The sequence below is a fragment of the Limulus polyphemus genome, unplaced genomic scaffold (genome assembly GCF_000517525.1).
Source record: "Limulus polyphemus unplaced genomic scaffold, Limulus_polyphemus-2.1.2 Scaffold485, whole genome shotgun sequence".
Taxonomy (NCBI): Eukaryota; Metazoa; Arthropoda; class Merostomata; order Xiphosura; family Limulidae; genus Limulus; species Limulus polyphemus.
The window spans coordinates 212782-240494 of record NW_013666095.1 but is presented as its reverse complement, the minus strand read 5'-3'; the positions used below and the strand labels follow the sequence as shown (position 1 = coordinate 240494).

The 27713-nt window shown below is 34.4% G+C and overlaps 1 protein-coding gene across 1 annotated transcript in view; it reads right to left on the bottom strand.

Annotated features, from left to right (window-relative positions):
• LOC106458556 (myotubularin-related protein 13-like) overlaps positions 1-27713 on the bottom strand; it is a 121615-nt gene that overhangs the window by 77694 nt on the left and 16208 nt on the right. Inside the window, exons 2-5 of the mRNA XM_022384800.1 lie at positions 9857-9942; positions 8411-8677; positions 1308-1410; positions 36-152 (exon numbers count right to left, since the gene is read on the bottom strand). Of these exons, the coding sequence (XP_022240508.1) occupies positions 36-152; positions 1308-1410; positions 8411-8677; positions 9857-9942 (573 nt within the window). The remainder of the gene's footprint in view (positions 1-35; positions 153-1307; positions 1411-8410; positions 8678-9856; positions 9943-27713) is intronic.

Genomic DNA, 27713 nt, shown 5'->3' with positions numbered 1-27713 from the left:
TATTTCTCTCTTTTTCTTTTTAAACAGATACTGACCTAGGTCTTCAAAAAGCTGATAGACAGTACTGTGTGAAACAGGAAGGGTGGTACTAAGAGGAGGCTGCAATGCTTGTCTGTCACCTGCTCCTATTGAAAATCTTACCTGAGGCCCACCTGCAAGTGAACAGAAATATTATTAAATAAATTTTAGGTTAAATGAAATAAAATACATGTTTTAATGTGTTTAATATATTAAAGCATTATTCTTCTGCCATTTAATAAATGTAGCACCGATTAAAGTATAAATAATATAAAAGAAAGGAAACCATTTTATATATAGTTAAGTTTTAATATTCAAATATATTACTTTGCTTCAAATCTGATTAGACTTGAAATTTTATTTATATTTCTTTATGCTTTACAAGTCAGATTCAATGACACTAGTATAACTGATATGATGAAAATATTAAAAAAAGGCTATTTTTTACTTTAATGCACATATTGTTAAATAGTTCTTACTGACTGATGGTACTACAGACTTACACAATAGATATATTTGTATTATATGGATTAGTACAGAGTACTGAGCAGTGCTGGCCTACTTTATGTTCACCATCAGTTTATACAGTTTATTGGTATGTAATATTACACAATAACGAGTATTTCTGGCCTACTGTATGTGCACCATCATGTGGTATAGATTCTTGGTGATGGAATGCTACACAATACTGAGCAGTTCTGGACTACTGTTTTGCATCATTAAGTGGTACAATTTCCTTTTATGCTGTGCAATACTTGCTTATAGGTATTATTTCCTAACATCATATTACACATCACAGAGTAATGATGGTCTATGTGCACTGTCAAGTGGTATCATTTCATAATAGCTTTAAAAATAGTTAATAAGTTTGGTAACTTAAGTTTTGGTTTGTTGTAGGAATGGAACATACAATTCCCAATCTACTGTCACTCAAAAAAGAAAAATACTGTTACTCTAATTAGAAATAAAGATGATGATAACTCAAGAGTTTCATTCTCATGACCAAATTCATGTGGTACCAACATTGCATACATAACTTAAACTTGAATGCCATATAACTCCATTAATTTTGGGTCAATTAAAATTATTTAAATTGAGTGAAAACAAGAATAGTTTCATATGAATGCAAGATACCATTTTGTCAAATTCAATTTTGGCTGTCAAATTATAATTTTAATAAAACATGATTATGTGTGTGTGTGTGTGAGAGAGAGAGAGAGAGTATATAAACCCACACATAAATATAATCAGCTACTATACAGAAGGATAGTTGGTTTAAATATATTTACCTGGAGGAGGGACTTGAATGCAACCTAAAATGTTTCCTATAAGAGTCTCTATTTGTACTGGCATATTTTCTATGTACACACTGTAGATGATTCCCAGACAGTTCTGAAAAATTTGTAATTTGAATTTCATATTTATAAACCTTGATACTATTTCCCATAGCTCTAGGATATGTATGGAGCTAAAATATAACAATGACAATGACTCACAATGTTAAAACATGAAACTGAACAAACTAATACAAAACAACTTACAATTGTAAAGGAAGGAAGGATTACAAAGTACCTAGAAAATTTAATGTGACACATTATCACCTGATTATCACAATAATGCATGACATTCAACTGTGTACAGAAAGTGATGGAGGAAAAAAAAAGTTTGTATAGAGAATTTAGCTTACAATGCTAAAAACATATAACTTAAGCAACCAATGATCAGTTAGACTTTCAGTGTCACTTCACTTTCCTCTTTTCTTATCCTGACTGGGTGATGCTTTCTCAATAATGAGATTGTACATATAGTATAAGTGAGAACAAAAGAAAATTGAAAAATCTTGTTTAAATTTTTTTTGTCACTTTCTACTCAAAGAATTTAAAAAATACACTTAAATGTACTGAAAAAGTTTCCACTTTCTATTTTTTTAGTCCAAGTTTTAGTTCCTTTTTTTCTTTTCCACTTGTATACCTTAATGTTTAACTGAATTATCCTCTCTGAATTTACTACTATGTCTGTTAATGCTTTTGAAGTCATCACTGAGCTCTTGCTTTGATGAAATTACTTAAATAGCTATAACATCATCTTTATGTTCAAGGCAAAAACAACATTACAATCAAACAAAAAAACCAGAGTAAAAAAGTTAGTCATCAGAAGATAAAATCTTGTGAGTTGCTCATATTTCTTGATATATGTTCTTAGCTTTCCTCTCAGCTTCCATGAATACCAAACTTCAATCAGTCATACTGATTTATTTTATCTCATACTGTCAGGTCAGAGTACTCTTATCTTAAGCCTGTCATTATAAACTTGAAGAATACACATACTTCTCAGCTATTATTTTCTAATGTTTATTTATGTATATTACACTTATGTATAAATTTAATATGTTAAGTAAAATGCATGATAACCTTATAAAGAAATATGACAAATAAACAGCAAATTAAATTTAAAAAATCTGGAAAACTAAAACTGCTACTCTAAAATTTTCAGTTGTATATAAACTATTGAGCCTATTAAAATTAAAACTAGTATATGTAAGACTAGAATGCATCACAAATATGGGTTGATTGTTACAGGCCATGTTTGAATAAACTATCTGAAAGTTATAATTTTTTCTATACAGAAAATGTATTTGTGATAGATACCTTTTAATATAATAGCTTTTCTCATTTAATGCTGCCCTCTTAATGCACATTTATTTTGCTCACCACTAGCCTTGATACTCCCACCTACCCCATGTGTTTAATGTGGTACAGCCGCACTGTAGCATACAAAATTATGTGACAACACTCCACCAATAAAAGTGAGACTCACACTCTTGGCGCAGAAGTCTTCCCCTTGATTACAGAGTCTAACCTCACTTCGAGATTAGGCACCAAGAACAAAACATAATTGGGGAGGAAGCATGGGAAGTGTGACAAGAGGTAAGTATGTATCAGAAATACATTTTCTGTGTAAGAAAATTATAACTTCTGATACAATACCTTACCTCCATTCACATAATAGCTGGAATCCCACATTAATCTGGTGGAGGGATCAGTGTAAATTGACTTCAGTGAGTTCCCTTTGGAATGTGTCTAAAGAGAACCTATAGTGTGAGATATCTCTGTGAAGATGAAACACACTCGTGGGAGACTGCACCACATCTGAACCAAGAATACGCTTTGCCTTTGAAGTATGATAGTGGTGATAAAGGGGCAGCAAAAAGGCACATAAGAGAATTAGTTATACATGATCCATGTAAACAGTGGACAGGGCACATTTGATTGTGGTTGAGAGATCAACTCCAGCCCCAAACTGTCAGAACTGGGAAAAGAACATCTAATACCTGGTAGGAGGAGGGTCCTCTACCAATAAGTATGTTTAGTTGCCCTACTGACACTAATATTTCAAAGTTCTTTAGCTGAATCCAGTAGAAACAAGTAATAAGCCAAACTATACATATGGATGAGTTTCACATCTACATCCAAAATACACATGTATAAAGTCATTAGAAAGAGCTCATTTTACACTGTAATCAAACAATGTTTGCTTTGAAATTGGCAACAAGTTACCATCAGTGGGTAGATGTAACTGTTTGTAGTACTGTTAGCCATTTTGTTCACAATAGCACTTCGGTTGTTTCTTACCTAAATATGCTATAGTTAGAGAGACAGTTAAATTGTATTTAGGTTTTACTTATATATTTTAGTTATATATTATTTGTGTTTTAAGATTCATATTAGAAAGGTTTAATCATTTTTAAGTATATTCTAATGTAATCATTGTTCCCCAAGTGTTACCTTACCATGCGAGTACAAAAAAGATTTTACCAAAGGCTACAATATCTCTGCTGATCATACCATTCTATTAAAAAGATTTTGCCAGAGGCTACAGTATCTCTGCTGATCATACCATTCTATTGTTTGTGGGCACCCACTGATGTGTGTAGACATAAATAATTAATGCTAAAGAATAAGAAAACATTAAAAATAAACTATAAGTGAGAGATAAAGACGTGAAATTAAGCATGTGACCTAAAGAAGGTATTTTTTAGATTATTCAATTAACAGTTAAAAGGTAAGTAAATATTTTCCATTTATTAATTTTAATCACTTCATTGCACTGTATAGTGATGATAAAAGTTAGTGGTATAGTAGAAAAAATGGAAAATAAAAACTGTTGATATTCATTTAATTGGTTCTAGAGATTGTGCAAATAAAATATGAAAACTTTAAAATGATAAATCGTATTTTTATACTCTAAATAAAAAGCACCTTACAGGTGAACTATTCAGAGTCAGAGTGCAAACAACTACATTAAGTAAAAATTTTTTATTATTAGAAATATTAGAAAAAAACAAAATCAAATATTTTATTTTTCTGAAACTACATATTTTAAGGAATGTTCTTGTCAAATTTCAAACAATTTCATCCACTAGTTTTATTTTTGAATGATGATAGCAATTGTCCTACAAATTGTAGGACCTGGTAGTCATAGGGTTAGGGCACATCGGACTGTAATCAGGAGATCAACTACATCCAAAACCAGCAGAACTGGGAAAGGATCAACTGGCCCATGGTAGGAAGGAGTTTCTCTACTATTGAACTCAGACTCTGGAATAAGCAGGGACGGAGCACCTTCATTCTGAGAACCCAAGCCATCATGTGTGTATATCCAACACAAACAACACCTGTCCTCCAGGGAACCGACGTCCAGATGACAGTAGGAGAGTGAAATGCAATGTGGAGGTTCAAACAAATCCAAAACCATGCAGCATTGGGAATGTATCATCCAATCTAGCTCTAATGTATACTATACGGGAACCAACATCCAGGCAGTAGTAGGATTAGGGATCCCAGGCAGAGGGATGAACTGCATTATGGTGGATCATCTCCAGTCCACGACCATGTGACATCAGGTATCACACTTCTGGTCCATGGTAAAAGGAGGATTCTACACCATCTACACTGGCAAAACACCACAACCCTAATCTTAACAGAGTAGTATTGGGCATGGTCAGGAAGAAGCCTCCACGGTCCACCACCCCAGTGGCTAGGAGCTGGTAAGTGGTAAGAACTCCAATACTCCATTGGAAGAAAGGGAGATGCACTGGAGAGTCCTGAGTAATGCAACACCTGAGAAAATACAACAAGTGATCACAAAAATCCTTCAACAAAAGGAGCTGCATGGATGGGAAGCTATACCCTTTTGCTTTACTCGTGCTAGTCCATGAGGGTATAATACAGGATGGACATGTTTATGATATAAAAAACTGCAAGGAAAAACATAAAAGCAGTCTTGTGGAACATCCCATCTCAATGGTGGCCACTAATAACCTTATTGGCCTTACAGTGAGGATTTAAAAATCAGTATATGTGGACGTGCATCATTCGCCACTGAGTGGTATCCAACAAGAAGCAATAGAAAGAGAACCTGTAATAGAAATAATGATAAGTAAAGTAACCTTACTGCCTTACAGTTATACTATAGCATGTAAGACTGCAACAGGAGACAGGTATAGGTAATGTGAAACAAAAGTGTGAAGAGTGGTTCACATGCCAGCCTAGATGAGCTCCTTCAATGGACGATGAAAACGAGCAGCCAGTGACAAGGTGAGAGGAAACCTGGAAAAGACAATGGTCATGTAAGATTAAGGAGGAGAAGTAGGGCAAATTAATAAGTTGGCAAATCCAACCTGTACAGGTAATCCGAGAAAGGTCTCTAGAAATGGAAGGATTCCAGTGAATAAAGAGTTAGGAAAGGGAACCACAGAAGGAAGTAGTGCATGTCATATAATATTGTAAAGCTCAGACTGAACGGAGGAGTCAATCCGGATCGGAACAGGAATACATATACGAAACAGAGAGTAGAGAAATAGGTGTGAATGCAAAATTACTCTCATGAGCTGCCGTGGTCTTAAGAAGGAAGGTCCCATCAGTGTAGAGAATGATATAGCTGCTGTGGTAGAGGATGCGTGAAACATCGATGGCAAACATATCCAATTGACAATGCTCACAGGCTAAAAGGATGAGGAAATAGGTTTTCAAGGAAAGATGGTACAGGGAGCAATCTGCTAAAGGCGCAAGGCTTGTTTAATTTGAAAGAGCGGTGCATGAAAAAGTGGTGGAATGTGGATTGAGAATTCTCTAGATTTAAATCCCACCGAAAATGTCGGAGCTTTTGTTCAACAATGCAAGGAAGAAATGTTGGAAACTTTGCCTGAATGCGAGACACACAAACATGAAACCTTGATTCGTGTTCTCACTGATGTGCTCACAGACAGCCACAAAAATGTTTGTTGCATTGCTGAAATCTTTTGCAAATCGATCAAAATTCGTGCGTGAGAACAATGGTGGCCCAATAAAGCAATATTGATACTTGGAATTACTTTTTTGATTGAATTAAAATCTTATTTTACTTTGTTATGCTCTCGGGGAATAAAGTGTGATTTATTTTACAACAACCCTTAGGATAGGGGAGCCTGACTCCACATGACTCCAAGGATTCAGAGATAACCCCAAAAATAGACTGATGCAAAAACAGTGCCATGCGTAAATCTGTTAAGAATGGGGGGCAAATGAAACTGCATCAGAAGGACATCTCTTTCTAAAAGATCCCAACAACACAGGAATCAAGTGTGAAGGGACAGGGTAAAACAAATGTACCAACATGGACATCAATAAGGAATGGCCATCCCCCAAAAACCCCACAGGGAGAACAATAGATAGCCTCAGATGAAAGATGAATAGAAGAGAGGTAGCAAAGGAGGGAAGTTACGGTTAAATGAAGGCAGGAGAACTGTGCCTGGGAGAAATGGACTGAGGTATCAGAGTCCAAACCCCAAACTGGAATTAAAGAATAAAAAAAAAAAGGATTCAAAGTCCAATGGTAGGCCAACCCATGAGCCTCAGAAGAGAGAAGGGTATGCAGCATGCTAATCTCTGAACATAATTGGTCAGCAAAATCCTCAGCATGGACCCTGATATCGGGAGAGAGAGGAAAAAGAAAATTCGGAAACAGGTGCGTCATGTAACAGGGAAGAGAATGGGTCATATGACACTGGGTATAAGGACAAGATATAACAAACCTGTGTTACCAAGTCCAGAAAACCTGAAGAAGATCTAGGTGCATTAACTGCAGCTGAAAGAAATGAGGAGGGAAAAGTCTGTTGAAATCTTCATCATCCTGTCCAGTGTCCCCAGGGAAGGGGAGAACAGGTTGAGGGTCTGGAGAGCCCCCAGCTTGCATGAACAACTCCATTTTCTAGCAGATGAAAGCCAAAACCACCTCTGCCAATAGTCGTACCCATGGACATGGTAACAGGTGGCTGAACCATAGTAGTGGTAGCAGTTGAAGTTGTCTTGACAATAAACTGCAAATTCATAACTAAATTTGAAGTGGATAAGTACACCAAGAAGAAAAGTCTTGGTATAAAATGAGAAAAAAATCATGAAAGATATTAAACTAATTAGATTATTGAAGTCGAAAATTGAAGTACAAAATCTAAAGTAACAGAATTTGTAAAAACTTAAAAGTGTGGTGAGCAAAACATCTAATCACTTGAGAGCCAAATTGAGAAGTGAGATTAGACTCTGTAATCCAGGGGGAGACAGCTGCACCAGATGTGTATCTCACTCCTATTGGTGGAAGGTTGTCTCATGATTGTGCACACTACAGTGCAGCTGTATAACAATAAACATGTGGAAATAAGTGGAAATACGAAGGCTAGTGGCAAGAAAGAAAAATTGAGCATATAGAGGGTAACATTAATTGACAAAAACTATTACGTGAGAAGAGGTAAGGTATCATGTCATAAATAAATGTTCAAATTCTATAACCTTAACAGAATTTATATTTTTAATGATAACTTTTTTACTTACCTAAAGTAAACATTTTCTATTTGAAAAAACATTTCAAATTAGATACTATTTGTATTTTAAATTTTTACTTGTGACATTTTATATTCAAGCTTATAACTCAATTATTTTTCACTTGATTTTCTTAACAAAAAAAACCTCTTTAAAACTTTACCATAAAACAAACAATAAGGATTTAGAGATATTATTTGCAAATATAATTTATTAGAAAGGTTTAGAGCAAAGTAAATTGGATAGTTTGCCTGGCAATTTAAGTTTTATGATATTTTGCATTCCATTCATGTTACTTCTTCAAGTCGGTGCACCATCAGGGTGAGAACCTTTTGTAATGAAATGTATTTTTTGACAGCAATATCACAATGGCCTGAAAAAGAAACACAAACATGACCCAAAGTGTTATCCAATTTAAATTGCCTAGTAACTTGTCCACATAACTTCACTTTGCAATTTTTTTTAACAAACAATCACATAGTGAGGCATTTAAGTGAAAGTACTATATGATATGCAATTCTGCAAGGATACTGACATACCCTGAAAGTAGCAAAATAATCTAAGCTGGAGACAAGAACCAAACACTTTGGAGCATACATGATGGAATGATGTTGAACACTTGAAGTATCTAAACTTTCTTCTTCGCCTTCTTCGTCTGGTGGTTTGCTGGGAGTTATGGCCACTGGTTCGTTGAAGGAAAGACATGCACAGTAATGACGGTTGGCATCGATGTCGGTCAAAACAGACACAAAAAAAGTGGGTTGTTTGTGAGCAGTTGAGAGACTCCATCCTTGTGGCTGACAGAACTAAAAACATCACACAATTTTTTTCATTCCTACTCTTGTGATTAACAAAACTTAAATAACAATAAGAAACTTGTAAGCTATAAGGATTACTTGTAACAGTAAGAAATAAACTAATGCATCAATTTTCCAATTTCTGAAAGTATATAGCCAGATTGAATGTATTATGTTACAGAAATTTACGAGAAATAACTTACATTATTAAAAAATATTTAAAAATGTATTCTAATTATATATAACTTTATTAATTGAGCAGTTTAAAATAATTAAAAAAAACTTTATAATGGAAACTACTAATAAACATAACTTAGCTTTCAAACACCCTTAACTCTTTAAACCAGCAATTTTTTGGGCATTCTACCTGAATTATTTTTACGATTTCCTAATAATTATCACTATACCTTAAGAATCTTCAATTTTATTAATTTTGTGGATAATGACATTGTAATTGATTAGTTTTTAGGCAAATGGACATAAATGTTATCATACGCTGCAAATTAATGAGCCATAAACAAATCCCATTTATTAAATTCTATAACAAGATGTTCCAAAATTTCCCATAACATTTTGATCTAACTGGGACTTATCCAAAAAAATTGATAATTTATAAATTTGATTTTCATAGTTCTATTAAAACAAAAAAAGTTTATGTTTTCCTTTAATATCTTTTTTCCCCAATGATACTAACAAAGGAAAACTGCTGAGATAATATTTCTACACAAAATAAGCAAATATATTTTCTTTGCCTTTAATAGAAATGTGTAATTTTTATTGCTTTTAGTTCTATATATATAGAGAGAGATTTTATTAATTAATATCATAATACAGACAAGGGCATCTGCAGAAATTTTTGTAGGGTGGGGAAGCAGTGTGAGATTGTGAAGAGAATAAAAAATTCAACACATATGCTGAATAAAGCGAGAATTGTGTTTCTCACTTTCCAGAAAAAGAATGTGGCAGAAGTATTATACAACTGATAATAAAACATTTTATTTCAACTAAATTTACAGCTATCTACAATTTGTATCTTACTTTACAAAATATAATATGAGAATTAAATAATATCACAAGTAGCAACTGTGTACATTTACATCAAAACTTTAAGTATAAGCAAAGCTTTTCAGGTATCAATGAAGTCATTATATTGATGTGCTACATAAGTTATAACTGAAAGACACATACCAGTTCTATCCCATCTATAAATGGGGTATCTTCCCAATCTTTTTCTGGAAACCGTTGCAAAATTTTTCCAATGCTAATACCATTTCCTGAAAGCCAAAAAAGAATGATTATAACTGTTTATTCAAAATATTTATTTTACATGTAAGTATAATAATCAAAAAACTTGTGGAGAATAAATTTTCAAATCAGTTTACTCTGTTCTCTAATGAATACTGGAAGTTCTCATTATATGTGTGTTCAGCAAATGCAAATTATGGGAAGTCTCTATTTCTATCAAAAATTCATTATATGTTAGAATAATTCAGCCTTATGTGGTCGAGCATGAGAGAACATTCTCTGAGTCAGTCACGCTGTGCCTTTCTGCTGCTGCTCCCCACCGATGCAAGTGATGCATTGTGGGTACACCTGGGTTCCCGCCACCTAAAATAATGCATCTCTGCTGCCTCAGTCTTGCACTATCCTTTGTTCTATGCAGATCTGTGCTTCTTTTGCACATTTTGTGGACTGTTTAACTTCTGTTCCTGTACATTTTACAACTATGGCTTCCAAACATCCTGAAAGTTCATCTTCTAGTCCTAGCTCTAATTTACCCATGAAGTGGAAGAGGACTGCAGTGATGCTAGAATTGAAGTTAGAAATCCTAAAGCATGTGGAAGCTGGTGGAGGCCCCTCTGTGCTTAGTTATGCCAACAATCTTAGCAAGTCAACTATACATGTCATTAAGAAGGACACTGATAAAATTAATAGTTCAGTGATATATTCAACACCATTGTCAACAAAGGTGATAACTAATGTATGGAATCCTGTGTCTGTGAAGATGGAGAAGAAGCTGGGACTTTGGATTGAAGATCAAAACCAGAAAAAAATTAATCTTAGCTGTGCCAGTATCAGAGGTAAAAGTTTGAGAATTTATGAACGTTTGATCCATGACCCATTTATGACCAGTAAGGACTGGTTTGCTAAGTTCATTCTTCAATCGAATCTGCAACTACTGACCACACTGCTGCTGCCAGATATATAGAAGAAATGACAGCAATAATCAAAACAGGGTACAGCCCTAAGCAAGTTTTTAATTCTGATGAAACTAGGCTGTTTTGCATTCATGAACCTACATTAGTAAGAAGGAGAAGGTAGCACCCGGTTTTAAGGCAGTGAACAATAGGCTGACACTGCTATTATATGGAAACTTAGCAGGTGGCTTCAAGATGAAGTGACTGATTGTATACCATTTCCTGAACCCTCATCCTCTATGAGGCCTTAACAAGAAAATTTTGCCCATGCACAGGACTGCCAACAAAAAGGTATGCGTTACTGGCCAAGTATTTGAAGAATGGCTCACTAATCATTTTGTTGTGGAGAGCAAGCTATATTGCAGGGAGGCTAGCCTTGCATTTAAGGTGCTGTTTATCACTGACAATGCCCTGGGACACCCCAAACCTTTGGAAAACATCAATCCTAATGTCAGAATTTTGTTCTTGCCCCTAACACTACCCCATTGCTCCAGCCCCTTGAACATCTCGACATGAGAGGCCTACTACCTCAGGCAAACCATCAGCCAGTTTCTGGACAACACTAATGGACCTGACAAACCAACAATTCCTGACTGGTGGAAGTCCTACAACATCAAAGCATCATGGGACGAAGTGAAATCATCTATCGGAATTCTAAGAGTTTCCTAAGTTTTAAACAAAAGTGCAAAGGGTTGTTGAGCTTGGACATAAGATGGGCGGGGAAGGCTCCTCAAACCTTGAGGAAGATAACATCATGCAACTTGTAGATTCCCATGATGAGGAGCTGAGTGTCAATGATTTCACTATTTTTTACATACAAATTGGTATTCATATGCGATTTCTCATTATACACACTTTTTTAGGAAAGCAACTCTCGCATATAACAAAGATTCACAGTAATGTTATTTGCATGTTATAATTGCTGTCTTTAGCAGTATATATTGAACATATTTAGGGATTCTGTCTGAGTTTCTCTTGATGCATTAATTAATTGCTATTCTGTAAATTAAAATAATTTGGTTCTACTTTTAAAACAAATGAATCAAATTCATTAATTTCATGGAAACTATAATAGAAATTTTAGTAACCTTTGAATGTATGAATAGAAATTTCATCCTATTGATGACAAGTACTTTTAATTAACAGAAAACAAGACAACTAGCATGCATGTGTTTATATACCTATTAATTCAATTGCATTAAACAAAATGGATTTATGTTGCAATCTCCATTTTAAATAAATATTATTTAAGCCCATGAATATTATGACAAATAAAACAATATATTTCAGGAAATTTTGAGTGAGGAATCATAAACAGTTAAATGATTAAAAAACAATTCACAAACTCAAGTTTGACCCCAATAAATACAACAAGTCTACTTTCAAACATATTTTACTATTCAAATCATGAACCCTTAAAAAGAAATTCTGTAAAGCCTTTATCACTGGAAACTGTAATACAAATTTATTTTTTGGTGAAATATGAAAAAGAAATCTTATTTAGTTAATTTTCTGTACAATCAACACTTCCAATTTAAGGGATAAAATACTTTTATTTTTTACTGAGAAAGGAACAATTCTTAGCACATTTTTAAAATACAAAAAGGTGTAGATGTCTCTTTTGTTCAAATACATAACCATGAACTAATGAGTAGGTAAAAAGAGATTCATTTGGACCTACTAATGACATCTGTAGTGACTAACAAGCAAACACAAAAAGGGGGCTCATCTATGAATGAATGGAATATGAATGTCATGAACTATTAATATATGATTCTTACAAGTGGAATGGAAAAATCATGACAGAAAAATTACATTTACATAAGGCCAACTCATTTAAAAGTTATAAAACTGAAAATTCACCTCTGATGATGAATGTGTATGTTTAGATGTCCAAAACATGTAAGGTAAACTTGTTTATGTTTCTTAACATAATACGTGTATTAAAATCATTTGTTGCACCAAAGAACATTGCATGTTAGTTTAATTTCATAGAAAGAATGGCAGTATGGCTAACAAGCACACTTTTTACATGACAAAATACAACAACAAGACAAGTAAATACAGTGATGTACTGGCAGACCAAATGACAAAACAGTGTAATGCTTGAAGCATGGTCAAGTATATAGAACAACACACATTTTTATTAAAAGAAAAAAGGCTCCCTCTCACTGTAAGTTATAAGGGTTTTATAATAAGTAACACTGTTCAATAAAAGTAATTTAATTAGCATCGTGTAAGTGTACATGTAATATGACATTTGCTTTGATGGTCACAGGCTCTGCTGCAATTGTAGACAAGCTTTGCAAAGAATGCTACAAGTCTTGGTTATTAAATTGAAAATCAGATAAATTTCTAGGAGTCTCTAGCATAAAGTAGACAAACAAAAAAGTAGTTCATACTACCTTAGGTTAATTTATCTAATTAATCTTCTAAACATCTACTTGTTTATGATCACATTAAAGAGTTCAATGTTCCATTTTATGAAGTTGGTTTTATGTGTTTAGCCCATTAAGTATTATCACATTTCATGTGCCTGACAGGTGGTGATTATGGTAAATTTAATTTTGTTAGGAACTAGAATTGGAATAGTTGGCAGCATAATGTAAAGGTTAAGTAATGATAGTCTTTATAAAATAAACTTTGGATACAGCTAGCTAACTAATTAGGTATAAAATTAATTGAACAAAGCTGAACTGTAAGGGGTGAATTAAAATAAAGGTTTAACTGAAATAACTCTGTATTTATGGTTGGTAAATAAAGCATGTAAATTTTCTTTCTGATAATGTGTCTATGCACACACATACACTACCTAACTTTAGTTTATTTACTATAGATTATCAGGGGGGTGATAAAAGCTATCCATATAATCAGAGATGATATGACCAAGATTTGATTGAGTACATGGTATTGTTTGTCTTCAGGTAAGATATTTGCCTTAAAATCATCAACATTTTTCACAGCATGTAAAATGACATGAAGTGAAATATGAGTTTCAGTTGTATTGTAGAAGACACCATAAAGATAACAGTCATCATTCTGGTATTTTATTCAAAGATTACAAGCTTGCTGCTTTAACTAGTGTACACAAATGTATAAATAACTGAAAAAATAAGTTGTAGGTAGAAGCAACAAGTCTGAGTGAAGATGCCATGTTCTGGCATATGCAAGTTAGTGAAGGCATTAATTTCCATTCAAACCACTGGACTAATAAAGACTGAGAAAAAGAAAGCAAGACTGGTGAAAATAAAGTGGGATGACTTGCAACAGATTCCATTCAATGATATCAAAGTACTTCAGAGATTGTTACCAAGATAAACCTCAGAAGAATGAAGCCAACTGTAGTGACTGCAATATAGAGAGATCAGATAATGAAAAGGTATGCTTCAAAGCTAACAGCTAGTTCACGTTCCTCCTAAAAATAAAGGATATTAGAGCATAAAAAGTTATTAAAGATACGACAGATAACCCAACCACTATATCTAGAAGTAAAGAAGATAGTAGAATTAGTCAGAGATAAAATAAGATCGAAGACAAACAACACTTCTGTCAACACAATGATCAAAACCAGAACAGCCCAGAAATGATGGCTGTTTCATCTATGATTTTCAAGAATGTCAGCACAAGTAATCCTTCAAAATATGAAGTTCAAGAATTCATAGGATGCTAATCTTTCATGAAAGTGCCCAAGGGGACAATAACAAAAAGGCTAACAGAATTAACAGATAAATTTCTATCCATGAAACTGTAGTGACCATTGATCCAAACAGAAATGATGGTACAGTGGAAAACTGACTAGAACAATAAATTTACATCCGTAAACATCTGACAGAAGAAGTTGATATTTCTTAGTAAATGAGGAACACCAAAAGATGAAGCTGTTTAGTGCAATGCATCAGAATCTCCTCAGCCATAATATAGAAAAAAAAATTATGCATAATGTAATAAGCAGCATATCTAAGATAGAGGGTTTCATAAAATTGCAGGGAAGTCTGTGGCTAACAATGGAAGTATCATCACAGTTAAATTGAATACCATAATAACATGTAGCATCTTAGGAATAGGTATGGTATGGATCAGACCTCACAGATCTTAAACATGGCTGGATAACTCATTCTGACAGTGTAACAGTACAATGTGAGGTTTAGGAGACAGCACAGTTGCAGAAGGCAAGAATGCAGCAGAGTGGGAATGTTATATCCCAATGTATAATCAGGTATATTGGCAAGGAGAAAATTAAAAGAATATTGGTCAGACAAGACCATAAATCACATTTGTAGAGCGAATTAGTAAGTGTAGGCTGAGGCAGAAAGAGAATAAGCTGCCACAGTGTTTGATAAAACACCTGATGTCTTTACGTTACTCATTCTGCACTAGTTTGGTTGGAACTTAGTCTGTTGCAAGAATAACTAGGTTGGATGGCCATAGGCATATATCAGCCTTTGTTAACATCAGAACTACAACACTAATGAACATGGTGAATAGTGACAAAACCTAAAATAACAGAAGAACTGTAAGCCAAACTTCACATCATATGAGATTGATGTACTTATAGAATGTTGGAAGATTACCAATTAAGCTTTGTAGGTTCACAAAGAAAAGATGGTAAGACATCAACTACTCAACATCACAGTGACAATGAGTATGCTCATCTGATCAAGAAACCACTTAAAAGGTTGTGTTGGCGAGTTAGAAGATGATTAGATGAAAAGGATACTCAAAAAGGTAAAATCATAACATATACTGTTTGCTTTTTATTAGAAATTATTTTGACAGGCACTATGGGAATATTTTAAAAGTCAATGCTAACACCCCTGTAGATACATTTCTATTACCTCTAATAACCAAGTCTTTAAAGGCCTTAAAAGTGATTAAAAACTCTTGATTTACTTCTGGGTATTAACAGGTAAAACTGAATAAAGTTAGTTATTCCAGTAGGTTGTACAACTTAATGAAGGTAAACTTCAGACTGTTCAGTGCCTAAGCCAAACTTGAAGCTGGTGCTCTGTGCATTTGTGAATAATCTTTGATAAGACCTTGAAATGGCCTTGCTCAATTTGACAATAATTAAGGAGAAGCAAAAGCTGGCTGGATTAATGCTTTTGAGGAAGAAGTGTATTTTCATGCATACTCAGCTCGAGTATGTTGAGCCTGCTGCCAGTAAAAATGGATTCCCAATCCACATAGTACAGATTTTGAAAGCTACCAACTAGACTTTGCTCAGAAGGAAGAATTAAAGTTATCTGAAAATTATTCCTTATCTGAAAATGTATTTCCAAAAAACTCACCTTAACACCCAGAATAGCTTGATCCCTCATGCATCTGCTATGACATTTGCATGCTACTAGCCTTGAGCTAACTCCCACCTAAAAATCAAGTGTTTCATATAAATTGCTCTCGTGCATGGTGAATAATCAACTGACAGTAGCCTTCCACCAACAGGATGGCAACACAACCTATTTATGTAGTAACTCACCTAAGCATTTGTGCTTGAAATAGCTTCATTCTCAGATAAGAGAAGAAGAGCTTTGGAAGTGGGGAGAATGTGTGGGAAAATGTTTAGAGGTGAGTATCTATTGGAAATACAATTTCAAATAACGAAAATATTAACATCTGAAATTATACCTCACCTCCTGACACAGAATAAATAGAATCCCACACTGAAATGGTAAATGGACTGGTGCAAACATCAAACCTAGATAAACTACCTTCAAAAACCCAAATGGAAAGCCCATGGAGTGTGACACCCGATGGCAGGGGCTCCATAGTGGCACACACATGAGAAACTGTATCTCATCTTGACCAGGATATATTCTTTATCTGGAAGAAAACAGAGGGAATGGCAACAGAACCCAAAGAGTTGCAGGGATGGGCAGAATTTTATCATGATCAACCAAGCAACCACTCACAATTGGTCAACAAGCCAAAAAGTGTAGTATGGTTGGGTGCGATCATACCACAAAGTGTATGTGTCTCACCTCAACTCAACTAGATAGACAGAGACAAGGCGTGACAAACCATTCTGCTGCAGGAGAAGGGCACACTAACTGTTTGAGGAGTGACCAACAATACACAGACAGTGCCATCAACACATTGTGCTGTACTCAGTCAATGAGGAACTCTCCAATGTCTGCTACCCCCAGTAGCTGGAAACTGGATAGTAGCAAGAGTCTGCCATGCTTCACTTGAAGAAGGGGCAGAATTTGCTTTGAAGAGGCCTAGATCCTCATTGGATGCCTGCCAGAAAGGTATTTTACTGGAGACAATGAAATGGGTGACAGCAAAACCCTATTTTCAAAATCTGGCAAGCATAGGCCAAAGAATTGGTCAGTCACTTGCAATGGGACCAGCTTTTTCCATAATATTCTATGAAATGATATGGTCAGAATTGGGCATTTGAGTCATTTTAATACCATGAGAATACCTCTAGTGGTCTTGCAGAACACTCCATCTAAACTGTGGGCACTGGAAGAGCTAGGGCAGATGGATTGAACACTTTCTGTTACCTCTGGATCAATGCAGATTCTGAGAAATAAACATATTCTGGGAGGCAACACCAGCCACCTGGTGGGATCCTACTAAAGGGAAAAGGTGATAAAATAAAAGAAAATTTAATCATCCTTCTCAAAGTCAGTACCTAGTTTTATTGAAGAACGGTGACTGGAGGGAGTCAAAATCTCACAAGAGACAAAACAGCTAGATGATGAAGATAATGCGAGGAGAACATGTGCAGAATCATCCACACACCAGCCTGAAGGGTCAGTGACACAAAAGAGTGAGAAAGTTGATGAATATAATACAATGAAATATGAAAAAATGATCACCTTCCCGAGTAGTCAAAGTCTTACAAAGAAAGACCCGATCTGGATAGAGAAGTAAATAAGTATGGTGAGAGTGTAGGAGGCAGCAATGGTATATACATCCAAATGATGGCAACCACAGGTGAGAAAGAGAAGAAAATATGTTTTCTGTGAAATAAGGTATAATGAACATGAAAGCCAATGGCTCAAATGGAGCACATGTAAGAGCATTAGAACTACATCAAACTACCAGTCAGGCATGGGAGTAGCAAAAGAAGAAGGAATGATTGGGATGAGGCAGAGGAAGAAGAGGCCTGGATACCGAATGACAAAGCAGGGGAAATCAGGGTTGTGTCAGCCAAAAGGGTACCACCAACAGGACCCAAAAATGAGTGTCGCATATCAAAATGAGGACACAAGAAAGAAAAGGAATAGGAAGATAGACATACAGAAAGAAGAGGAATAAGAAGAGTTTTCTTTGTTTCATTCATTGGGATCAGGTACTGTGCTCTTCCTTTTGACATTGTGTTTTCTTATTATCTATTTAATCAAGTCATGGAAGCATTTGCCCACCTTGTTCCCAGATTGGGGCTGAGGTTGCATTATTACACAGAAAGTCGGCCTCTCCTCACTTCTTTTCTTACACCTGCATTCTTCTGCAGGAAGCTGCTTCACTGGGCTAACTTGTCAAGCCTTCTAAGTCTTTTTTCACCCTTAGGTTTTTCATTAGTTTTGCTCTCATTTGGGCATGCTTCACATCAATGTCTTTGCCACTATCAACACCAGATTTCCCCCTTTTCAGCTCCCAGTTTCCTCATCCTCTGGCCCTTGCAGTTGATTCTCGCAACCAGGACTAGTTTCACTTTATTCTGTATGCCTGATCTAGAGGACAGGGTGAATGGAATGTGTAAAAAGGTGTCTGAAACACTGACATTGGCCATCCACAGTCTGAGTGAAAAGAACCACCATAGAGAAAAGAAACCTTCCATAAAGAAATGATGGTTTATAAAAACCAGTTGAGAGAAGACAGGTTGATAACTGGATGCCAGTTCCCAGTCTTTTTGGGGACAACAGAAATATGAGAGGAATAACTAGGTGTAGTGGTAAACATCCTCTCAATAGCATTATCTGAGACCACATCCTTCAGACACTGAAGATAAAGGGGTACAGGGGAAGGAGGAATTAAAAGGGGGAAGAAGTGACGAAATAGGCTGTGGGTGAGATCTGAAAACCCATGTACTGGACAAAAATGGAAACCAAAAACTAGCAAAGAAAGACAGATAAGTCCCACAGGGCCATACCTGACAGGGTAGTCACCAATGAGACAAGCAATGCCCTTGACATTGGGAAGTGGGAAGACAGAAAGAAGAAGAAGGTTAGGAATTTGGGGTGGTAAGGGGATACATGGATTCAGCAGACCTAGGGACAGGATCAGAATGGCAAGGTCGAAAAAGACAAGAAACCATAGTAGACAATGAGGACTGATGCCAGGTCACCTCAGTCTGGGTGTCCAGTAAATCAGGAATACCCCTGAAGACTTCTGGGCAAATAAATAGAACCCAATGAAGAATACAAAGAGAAGCAGCTGGGATGTGTACACTAGCAAGAAGATATTCCCTTCACAAAAAGCCCCAACAGCAAGAGAAACCAAGTATGGAGGGATAGACCAGAAGTAGTAATATGGGCCAATGTGGTGAAAAGAAGACGAGGTAATTCAGGAGGGTAGTAAGAAAGAGACAAATATGCCAAAATTGGGCACCAGAAAAAGAAATAGATGCTAATGGGTTCACCCCAGAGGGTAGGTAAAAGAGTTTCCAAAGACTGAAAATCGAGGAACAGAAATGAAAAACAGGCTTAAGCTAGGACAAAAGATTCAAGTAGGCAAGGAAGACAAGGTATAGTATTATAGGAGTGTAGTTGTTCAAGCAACAAGCCTGCACGGACACTAATGTCAAGTGAAAGACAAAGTAGTCTTGAGTATGGATTTCATGTAGTAAAGCACAGGGAGGGAAATCAAAATAGAAAAGGGTAAAAAAAAACATACCTGCAAAATAATGTCAGTGAGAGATTAGAAGGGATGAGGATTTTCCTTCACAGACAAAGCTATCCCTAAGGCAAACCCCGGTGGGAGAAATAACCAGTCAATCATCATCTTGATCATGTTCAAATTGGGGAGAAGGAACATCAGCCAAATAGATGGGAGGAGGAAGCCCAGTGTGCAGGAAGGAACCCACAACTCATTAAACAATGAATGCCATGTCCTCCACAGACAAAGTGCCCCCAGTAACCACAATAGACACAGGTACCATGTTAGGAACATTGTTTCTATCACAAGAAGAAGCGAAAGTTACCATCACTTGAGAATTCAAAAAGGGTAATCAGAAAAAAAGAAACCAGTGAAACTTAAGTTTTTTAAATTATTGCAAAATCTTATGTAATTGATTAATAATTTTAAAAATACACCTGTCCTAGACAATGAGGGAAAAAAAAAGTTATTTTAAGCTCAAATGATAAGTGGAAGTTATTTGCAAGGAGGTTATGTTGCCCTCCTATTGGTGGAGGGCTATCATCACATGATAACAACATTGTGCACTAGCATTAAATGTGTGATCTTACATTTTCTATGTCATAATTATGAACTTCCTTTTTTGTCACAAATTCAGCCTAAATCTTCCAAAAAATATTTAAATTTAATCTTCTTCCCAGCTGCCTTGAATAAAAGCAAGATATGGAGATCAGCTGTAGCTTTCATTAAACATACAGGACTCCCAAATGATCCCTTTTTATCCCTTCAGTACATGTAGTTAGTTCTAGTTTCATTATTTGTATCCCACAGCCCCAGTTTGTTTGATTCCTGGACTCTTCTCTCTTTCCTTCTTTCAATGTTCTATATTTGGGCATTATTTGAATGAACAAGACTTGATAGTCTTGCAACATTTTCTTGTTGTCTTACTAATTATACATTTATTGCATTTTTTTTCAGTACTGTAAATCATTGAGCAGTATTTCCCTTATGGTTCATATTTAAATTATTTCTCATATAATAACTGAAAAATGTTACAAAATTAACTACTGTCAACAACTTGTTTGTTTTAAGAATAGTTTTTTCGTGGCAAGTCAATTGTATAATTAGCATAGCCTTATGCTCTCATATGATCATTCCATACCTGTAATAGCTTTACATTGCCCACTCATGCTGTAGAGTTATGTAACTGAACCTTGCAGACTTATAGCTTGATTGTAGTTACATCATATAAGACCAAGAGTATCTGTATTTGGTAAGGTTTAACATGGGTTTTAGGGAAAAAGTTATCCTTAGGATTTAAATTTCAGAATAACAATGACTAAAGACAAACACATACACACACACATGAAATATAATTAAACACCACATAAAGACCTACACTACAAAATAACCAAATGGATAAACAGTTAAACTTGATGAATGAAGATGGTTGGAGAAAAGTATAATTTCACATGAATTAATATGTTAACAAAATAGTCTTTAATAAATTAAACAAATGCCATGATAATAAAAAAAAAGGATAAAATATCACGAAATAATCACAAATGAGTATGTGAACAAATTTAACTTAGGACAACTAATTCAAGGGGATGGATCTTCAAAACAACAAACTGATGAAAGTTGATAAACTACCAAATGACAGATAATAAATTTTTCAATTGAAATCAAAATCACCATAATTTAAGATAATCCACTAAACTGTAAAAATAACCATAAATTAAAACAGAGCAGTAGACTATCCCATATTCCAGAAAAGCCATGTTACAAATATAAATATATCATACCCATTTACATGTAATTCTAGATCTCAGTCACTGAATGATAAGCAAAAAGTTCATTTAACTTCAGCTGTAAAGTTAATAATAATTAAAGAAAAAAAGTAAGTAATAAACTAGGATCCACATATACATAAATAACAAATTTGCTAACTACTGTCTTTCTATATGATAGTCACAAAGGTAATAATAAAGCTCTCTGATCTGCATATTTTTCAAGTAACTTATATTTTTGATATTGTAAAGGTTCTAGGAATACACTTTTATTTCAACATTCTTATTCTCAGAATTTTTTTCAGTACATTTTAATTCAGCTAAAATGTTCCCACCCCCTTAAAAAAATCACACAACCATACTCAAACTCACTACTGGTGAAAGTAAACAAATCATTTTATTATTTTTCACCCATGATACTCATTCAGTTATATGGTGGTAGCTTAACACCGTATAAATAGCCCATTAAAGCTATGATTCTGATTTTAATAATAAAAATTCCTACTTAAAAAAAATATTCATTGACATCATACTGCTACTTAACTAACTCATGGTTAAGAACAACATTGGATCTAAGAACTAGGGCCTAGTAGAATTAAACATTCCAGCTTTCCTTGGGGGATTATTGTTTGGAAAAACTCATTTCTTTGAAATAATAAGGATGTTATAATTAGGATCATGACTGCAACAAACCTTGAAAGTGAGATAAGTGAATACCACATTTCCCATGCAATAACCAGGATTTGATTTCATGATTCCTGTCCAACAAGTGACAATAAACTAGTGCTCCGACATGGTAAGAAAAGGCACAAAAGTAAATAAATAATGTGTTTCTGGAAACCCAATTGAATCTGATGTGCCAACTCAAACGTTTTTTAAAATATCCTTTATAACAAAAATTATGAATGTTGCCATTTTAAATATGCATCACATTAACCATTCTAAAACCTGGTTTTGAAATGCTGTTAGTAATGAGAAAGTTCAAATAATAAGAATGATTATTTATAAACATGGCCACCTCAACAATATATTCTATCAAAATCAAAATATTAATTTGAAGTATCCAAACCTTTTAAGCCACTACAATCTACAAAACTGATTGTTGACATGAACACCAGGGAGACAAGATAGAAAAAAAAATCCTTTCAGTAGTCAATGCAGTGTGATCACCATCTGCAGAATGGCATGTTTGAAGACTACCATAGAATAATCAGAAATCTTCATAAATTTCCTATCTGCTATATGAATCTTGCATGTAAAAAACATGAAAAAAGACTAAGCAGCAGATGCTTTTAGCCAACAAAAGGCAATGTTACATGTACTTACAATAATTATGATAGTTATGAAAAGAACATAACAAACAATAGGCATGCAGATTCTTATCAACACAACCCAGGATGAAAATATGTAGAGAAACTTTTTCACACCTTTTTGTAATTATAATTTATATAAAAAAATTTAAATTATAGGAAGGATTTGTAAATTGGATACTTAAATTTCAGCCATCATCACAAAAAATCAAATAAAACTTCCCACCAATTCCATTCTTTAATTTTATTGGTACTGGAAACTGAACATTTTATTTTTAAGCCCATCAACATAAAGCAGTTTTAAACAACTAAAGTCAAACATTTACAGGTTACGTAATCCTTAAAGTTACCTAACTTTAATTTTTTTCAGTCACTGTCATAACCTATCTAAAACTTATTTATATATTTACCATTTATTAAGAATTGCTTTTTTCTATAATTGTTTAAATCTTACAGCTTCAGGCAATTCTGCTGGCGATAAGAGGATACTGCTTCAATTGTTCATACATAACACATTGACATCATTTAATCTTATTGGTCAGACACTTGTAATACATAAATTGAATCAGCATGCAATTATGTATACTAAAATACAACACAAGAAACAACTTACAAGAATAACAATATGGTAAGCTACTATACAACTGTCAAGTGCTCATGGTACAGTGTATCTTTAGGAAATTCCCAAATGATTTTGGCTATACAGTAACTAACCACAATTTCAGTACCTTAAGTAAACTCTCTCTGTGACAACACCCTTGGTGGGACACTGTTGCTGTAAATCACATACTATTTGTTGATGTTTTATGAGACAAACCATGTAAAATGTTGATCCTTTCTACAATATTTTTTAGTCACTTGCAAGTATTATAACATGACATTATACTTCATAATATCAAAGTTTTTATAAAACTGTCTGTACAAAATAACCCATTGCACTTTTAAACTGATAAAAGCTGCATTGTTAGATTTAGTGATGAGCACTCAATTGGGTCAAGTTTGAAGTTAATAACTCACTGATATATATATTTTATACACGCACAATAACTTTATAAGTTATGCCAACATAATTTTGCCAGTTTAATGTGGGTGTTGGTATGGTATGCAAAATTGTTTATGTCATCAATTTCAACATGTTTTGTTCAAAATTGAAAGTAGCTGATTTTTGCACATATCTTTTACTTTATTATTAACTTAAAGTTAATTAATATATATATATATATATATATATATATATATATAGAAGTAATATTTGTTATTTATATTATTTGTTACTCTTAATCATTTTTGAGAAGGTCAAACTGGTCTTAAATCTATGTAAAAATGTAAGAGAAAATGCATGGTTTGGTTAACACTAATTTAACTTCTTTAATTTACTTGTAAACTCCAAGAAAATTCTGAAACAACATTTAAGAAAGAACTACGTAAAACACTGAAGGTAACAACAACCTTTAGGGAAGAGCTACGTAGTACAATAAATGTATTCAATGTAACAACAATTTTTAAGAACTATGTAACACAATGAATTTAACAATCTTTCAGGGATAGAAATAATGAAATAAAATTACATTCACTCAAAGGAAAGTTATCAGAAAGATAGCATTCCCTCATGTAAAGTTGCATTTCCTCATGAATTGTTGTTTTCTTTTTTATTTAATCCATACATTAGGTTCACATTCATTGGTCATAACTAAAGGAATACAGCTGGACCATGAATTCCTGATCAGGAAAGACAATTAAAAACACGAAATTCCTCAGGAATGTAATATTTCAACCCCTGCTTTTAATGAAGAACTATGCAACACAATGAATGTAAGGACAACCTAGAAAGAAGAAATATGTAACATACTGAATGTAACAAAAAACTTTAAAGAAGAGCTATGTAGCACAATGAATGTAACAACAATATTATGGAAAAACTAAGTAACACACACACAGTGTAACAGTAACAATTAGGGAAGAACTGTGTAACACAGTGAAAGAAACAATGTAATTTTATGAACTATCATCGCCCACAACCTCAGCTTCAACATAATGATTACAGTGATGGACCTATTTTCTAACACCAGCTGTCTTTTCTAATGGAACTTTCTCACGCTTCCACTCAAGTCTGTAGCCAAGACGTTTTTATTATCATTAGAGGGGGGGGGAGAAGGCGAACTTAATAGATCGGGTTTCTCAATAAAAAATCTTCTCAATTTAAGAACCTCCATAACTTGAATCTACCCTACTTTACATCTGCATACTGCATTTCATAAAAACGCGGGTGTTCAATGTAAAGACCGAATATATTTGATGAGCACGATATGCTCTCATTTGAAAAATTGTGTGTGTGTGTATATATATATATATATGCGATAAACACTGACGGCATACATGTTGCGTAAACCTTTAATGCAATATAATGTTACGAAACAGTTATATACGTAATTAAATCCTACTTTTTTGTCAATTTCACTTTTATTACGTATGAACGTAAAACAATTAGTTCACACAAGCTAAACTGCCCGTATTGGATTTCACGCTTATGCTTACGTCATTGCAGTGAGCTTTGATTTACAACTTTTTATGTAAAGGCCTTTTTTTCAACGCCTCAAAAAATATTCTTTTAACACTGAAATAAGTACTCGTATAAATATCAACATTTCGCAGTCACAATGCACGAGTGCTGTCATGAACAGACCTAACAATATTCAAGATCTACATTCATTCGTTTTGTGTACGTATATATTTTTTGTCGTTTTCATATTTCCCGAAGAGGGTCAATAATGATGTTGGAAACTCCTGGCCCCTATGGGACTCGCGGGGATTAATGATCTAAAAAAAAAACAAAAAAAAACGACATATACTTCTGCTACATTGAAGTAAAATTCTACCGAAACTAAGAATAGAATACAAGTTTAATATATGAATACTAGTTTTGTAGACACTGCTTAAACTTAATTTTCGAGTTAAATGTGTTCCCGTACATCTAACTATAAGTATCTAATTATGTTCAATCTCACGGAGTCACTTCGTGATGAAAATTAGCTACCCCAACACAAAGCACGCTAAGCACGACGAGCGGTTTACTCTGCAGATGTTGGAGAGTTCATCAGCTGCACTCCTCTGTGCACGAACTCAACATGATGTCCTTGAGGTATGTCACCAGTTTTGTATCTGGTAATATACCAAATGGACATAAATGCAGGGGCGGGAAATCTATATCATCCGACACCCTGGACTAGAAATTTTAATGTTATACCTTGCCCATTGGACAAGTTTGGTTGTCCCTCTCTTAAAAATATTCCGGGGTAATCTGGGGGTGGGGGTATTTTTATTTATGTAGCGTATCCTCCCTACCAGTGATGTACTGTAAATTTACAGGTTCGCTGATCCCGAATATAGCATCATATTTTGTGCTCCTACCCTACCCCTCGAAATTCCTGAGGCGCCATGTTTGAAACGGTGTTCATGCTCTTGCAGACCATCTAGTTAGACTAACCAAAACAATAATAAATAACCTTAATAAAAAACAAATGCACTGACACCTGCTTTATCGATATGGAGAAAGCTTTCAACACTGTATGACACAATGGGCTCAGGTTCAGAATGACGGAAATGGAACTACCGCGCGGCATTATTCGCTGCTTGTCCAACTTTCTGGAAAATAGAAAGCATAGATTAAACGTGGAGGACACCTACTCTGGGTATTGCAGTAATTTTAAACATTTTTTGTGAATGGTATTTATTCCGAAAATAAAAGTATTAAATTGCATTTTATCCGGGTATTTTTTTCAGCAGTAATTTAAAATATGACAGAAGATACATTGTGGTGTGTCGTGCGAACAAAACAACCTGTGCGACACACTGTGTTATTAACAAGAGTGATAGTTTAGGCTTTTTCCATTTTCTGTAGCTGGAACTGTTTTAATTCAGACTATCATATATTTTCATGGATGTGCTCTACTAGACCCTTACTTCACCTACCAAACTTCAAGGCAGTCCATTACGAAATACACGAAATATAAAATCTTCAATCTTGATTGAATTTTTTTCATTTTTTTTTCTTTTTGCACCGAAAATAGGAAACTTTATTTGATAGAAAAACATACTTAACTTTTAGGGATATTTTCAAATTTGGTACACTGACAAAGCTTTAGAATCTACAATTAGGTGTCAAATTAGGTTTAAATATGAGCCAAATGTACAAAGTTATTCAACTAAAATCGCTCAATTTTGACCAAGATTTCCGAACACGCCTACGCAAAAGTCACGTGAGCTATCGTCTATAATTTTTACTACAGCTTCACCTAAGAGTAAAAGTGGGTTATTTTTAGTTGTTTTTTTTGTTGTTGTTGTTATTAAGACGCTAATTTGGAGTACCAAAACTATGGGGTGAAAAGACGTGTAGATACATAAGTATTGGTTAAGCCAAGCATAGTAGATAAGCAGTTTCAAGCTCAAGTTTTCAAAAGAATCATACTGGTGGACGGTTATTATTCATTGCCAACTTTTAATAATAAATTTGCTAAATTTTATGAAATTCTCCTAATTAAAGAGCGTTTACCATCATGTGATATTATCTTCAGCAATTAGCGTAAGTAATGATGCTTGATACGGCTTTATCGAGTGAATGCGGGTGATGACAAGAAACTGTTAATCTAGATTCCATGGCGTTGCGGTAAAAGAAGTTATTAACACTGTTTTAGAGAGGAAAAACTACCACCATATATTTTAAAGAATCTGGTTGGTTCTATAAAGTACAGGTCTGCTCCAAATAATAAGGTTGTGGTCCTAAAGCCTTACTTTCTTACTTGTTGTAGTTTGTTGGCGTGTATTGACAAAAAGTCATATCTAATGAAAAACACCTTAGGTTTTAGAAAAAGGTGCGGCCAAAAAAGGATTGAGCATGCGACTTAAAGGAATGAAATCAAAATTGGCGGCCAAACTGGTAGCTACA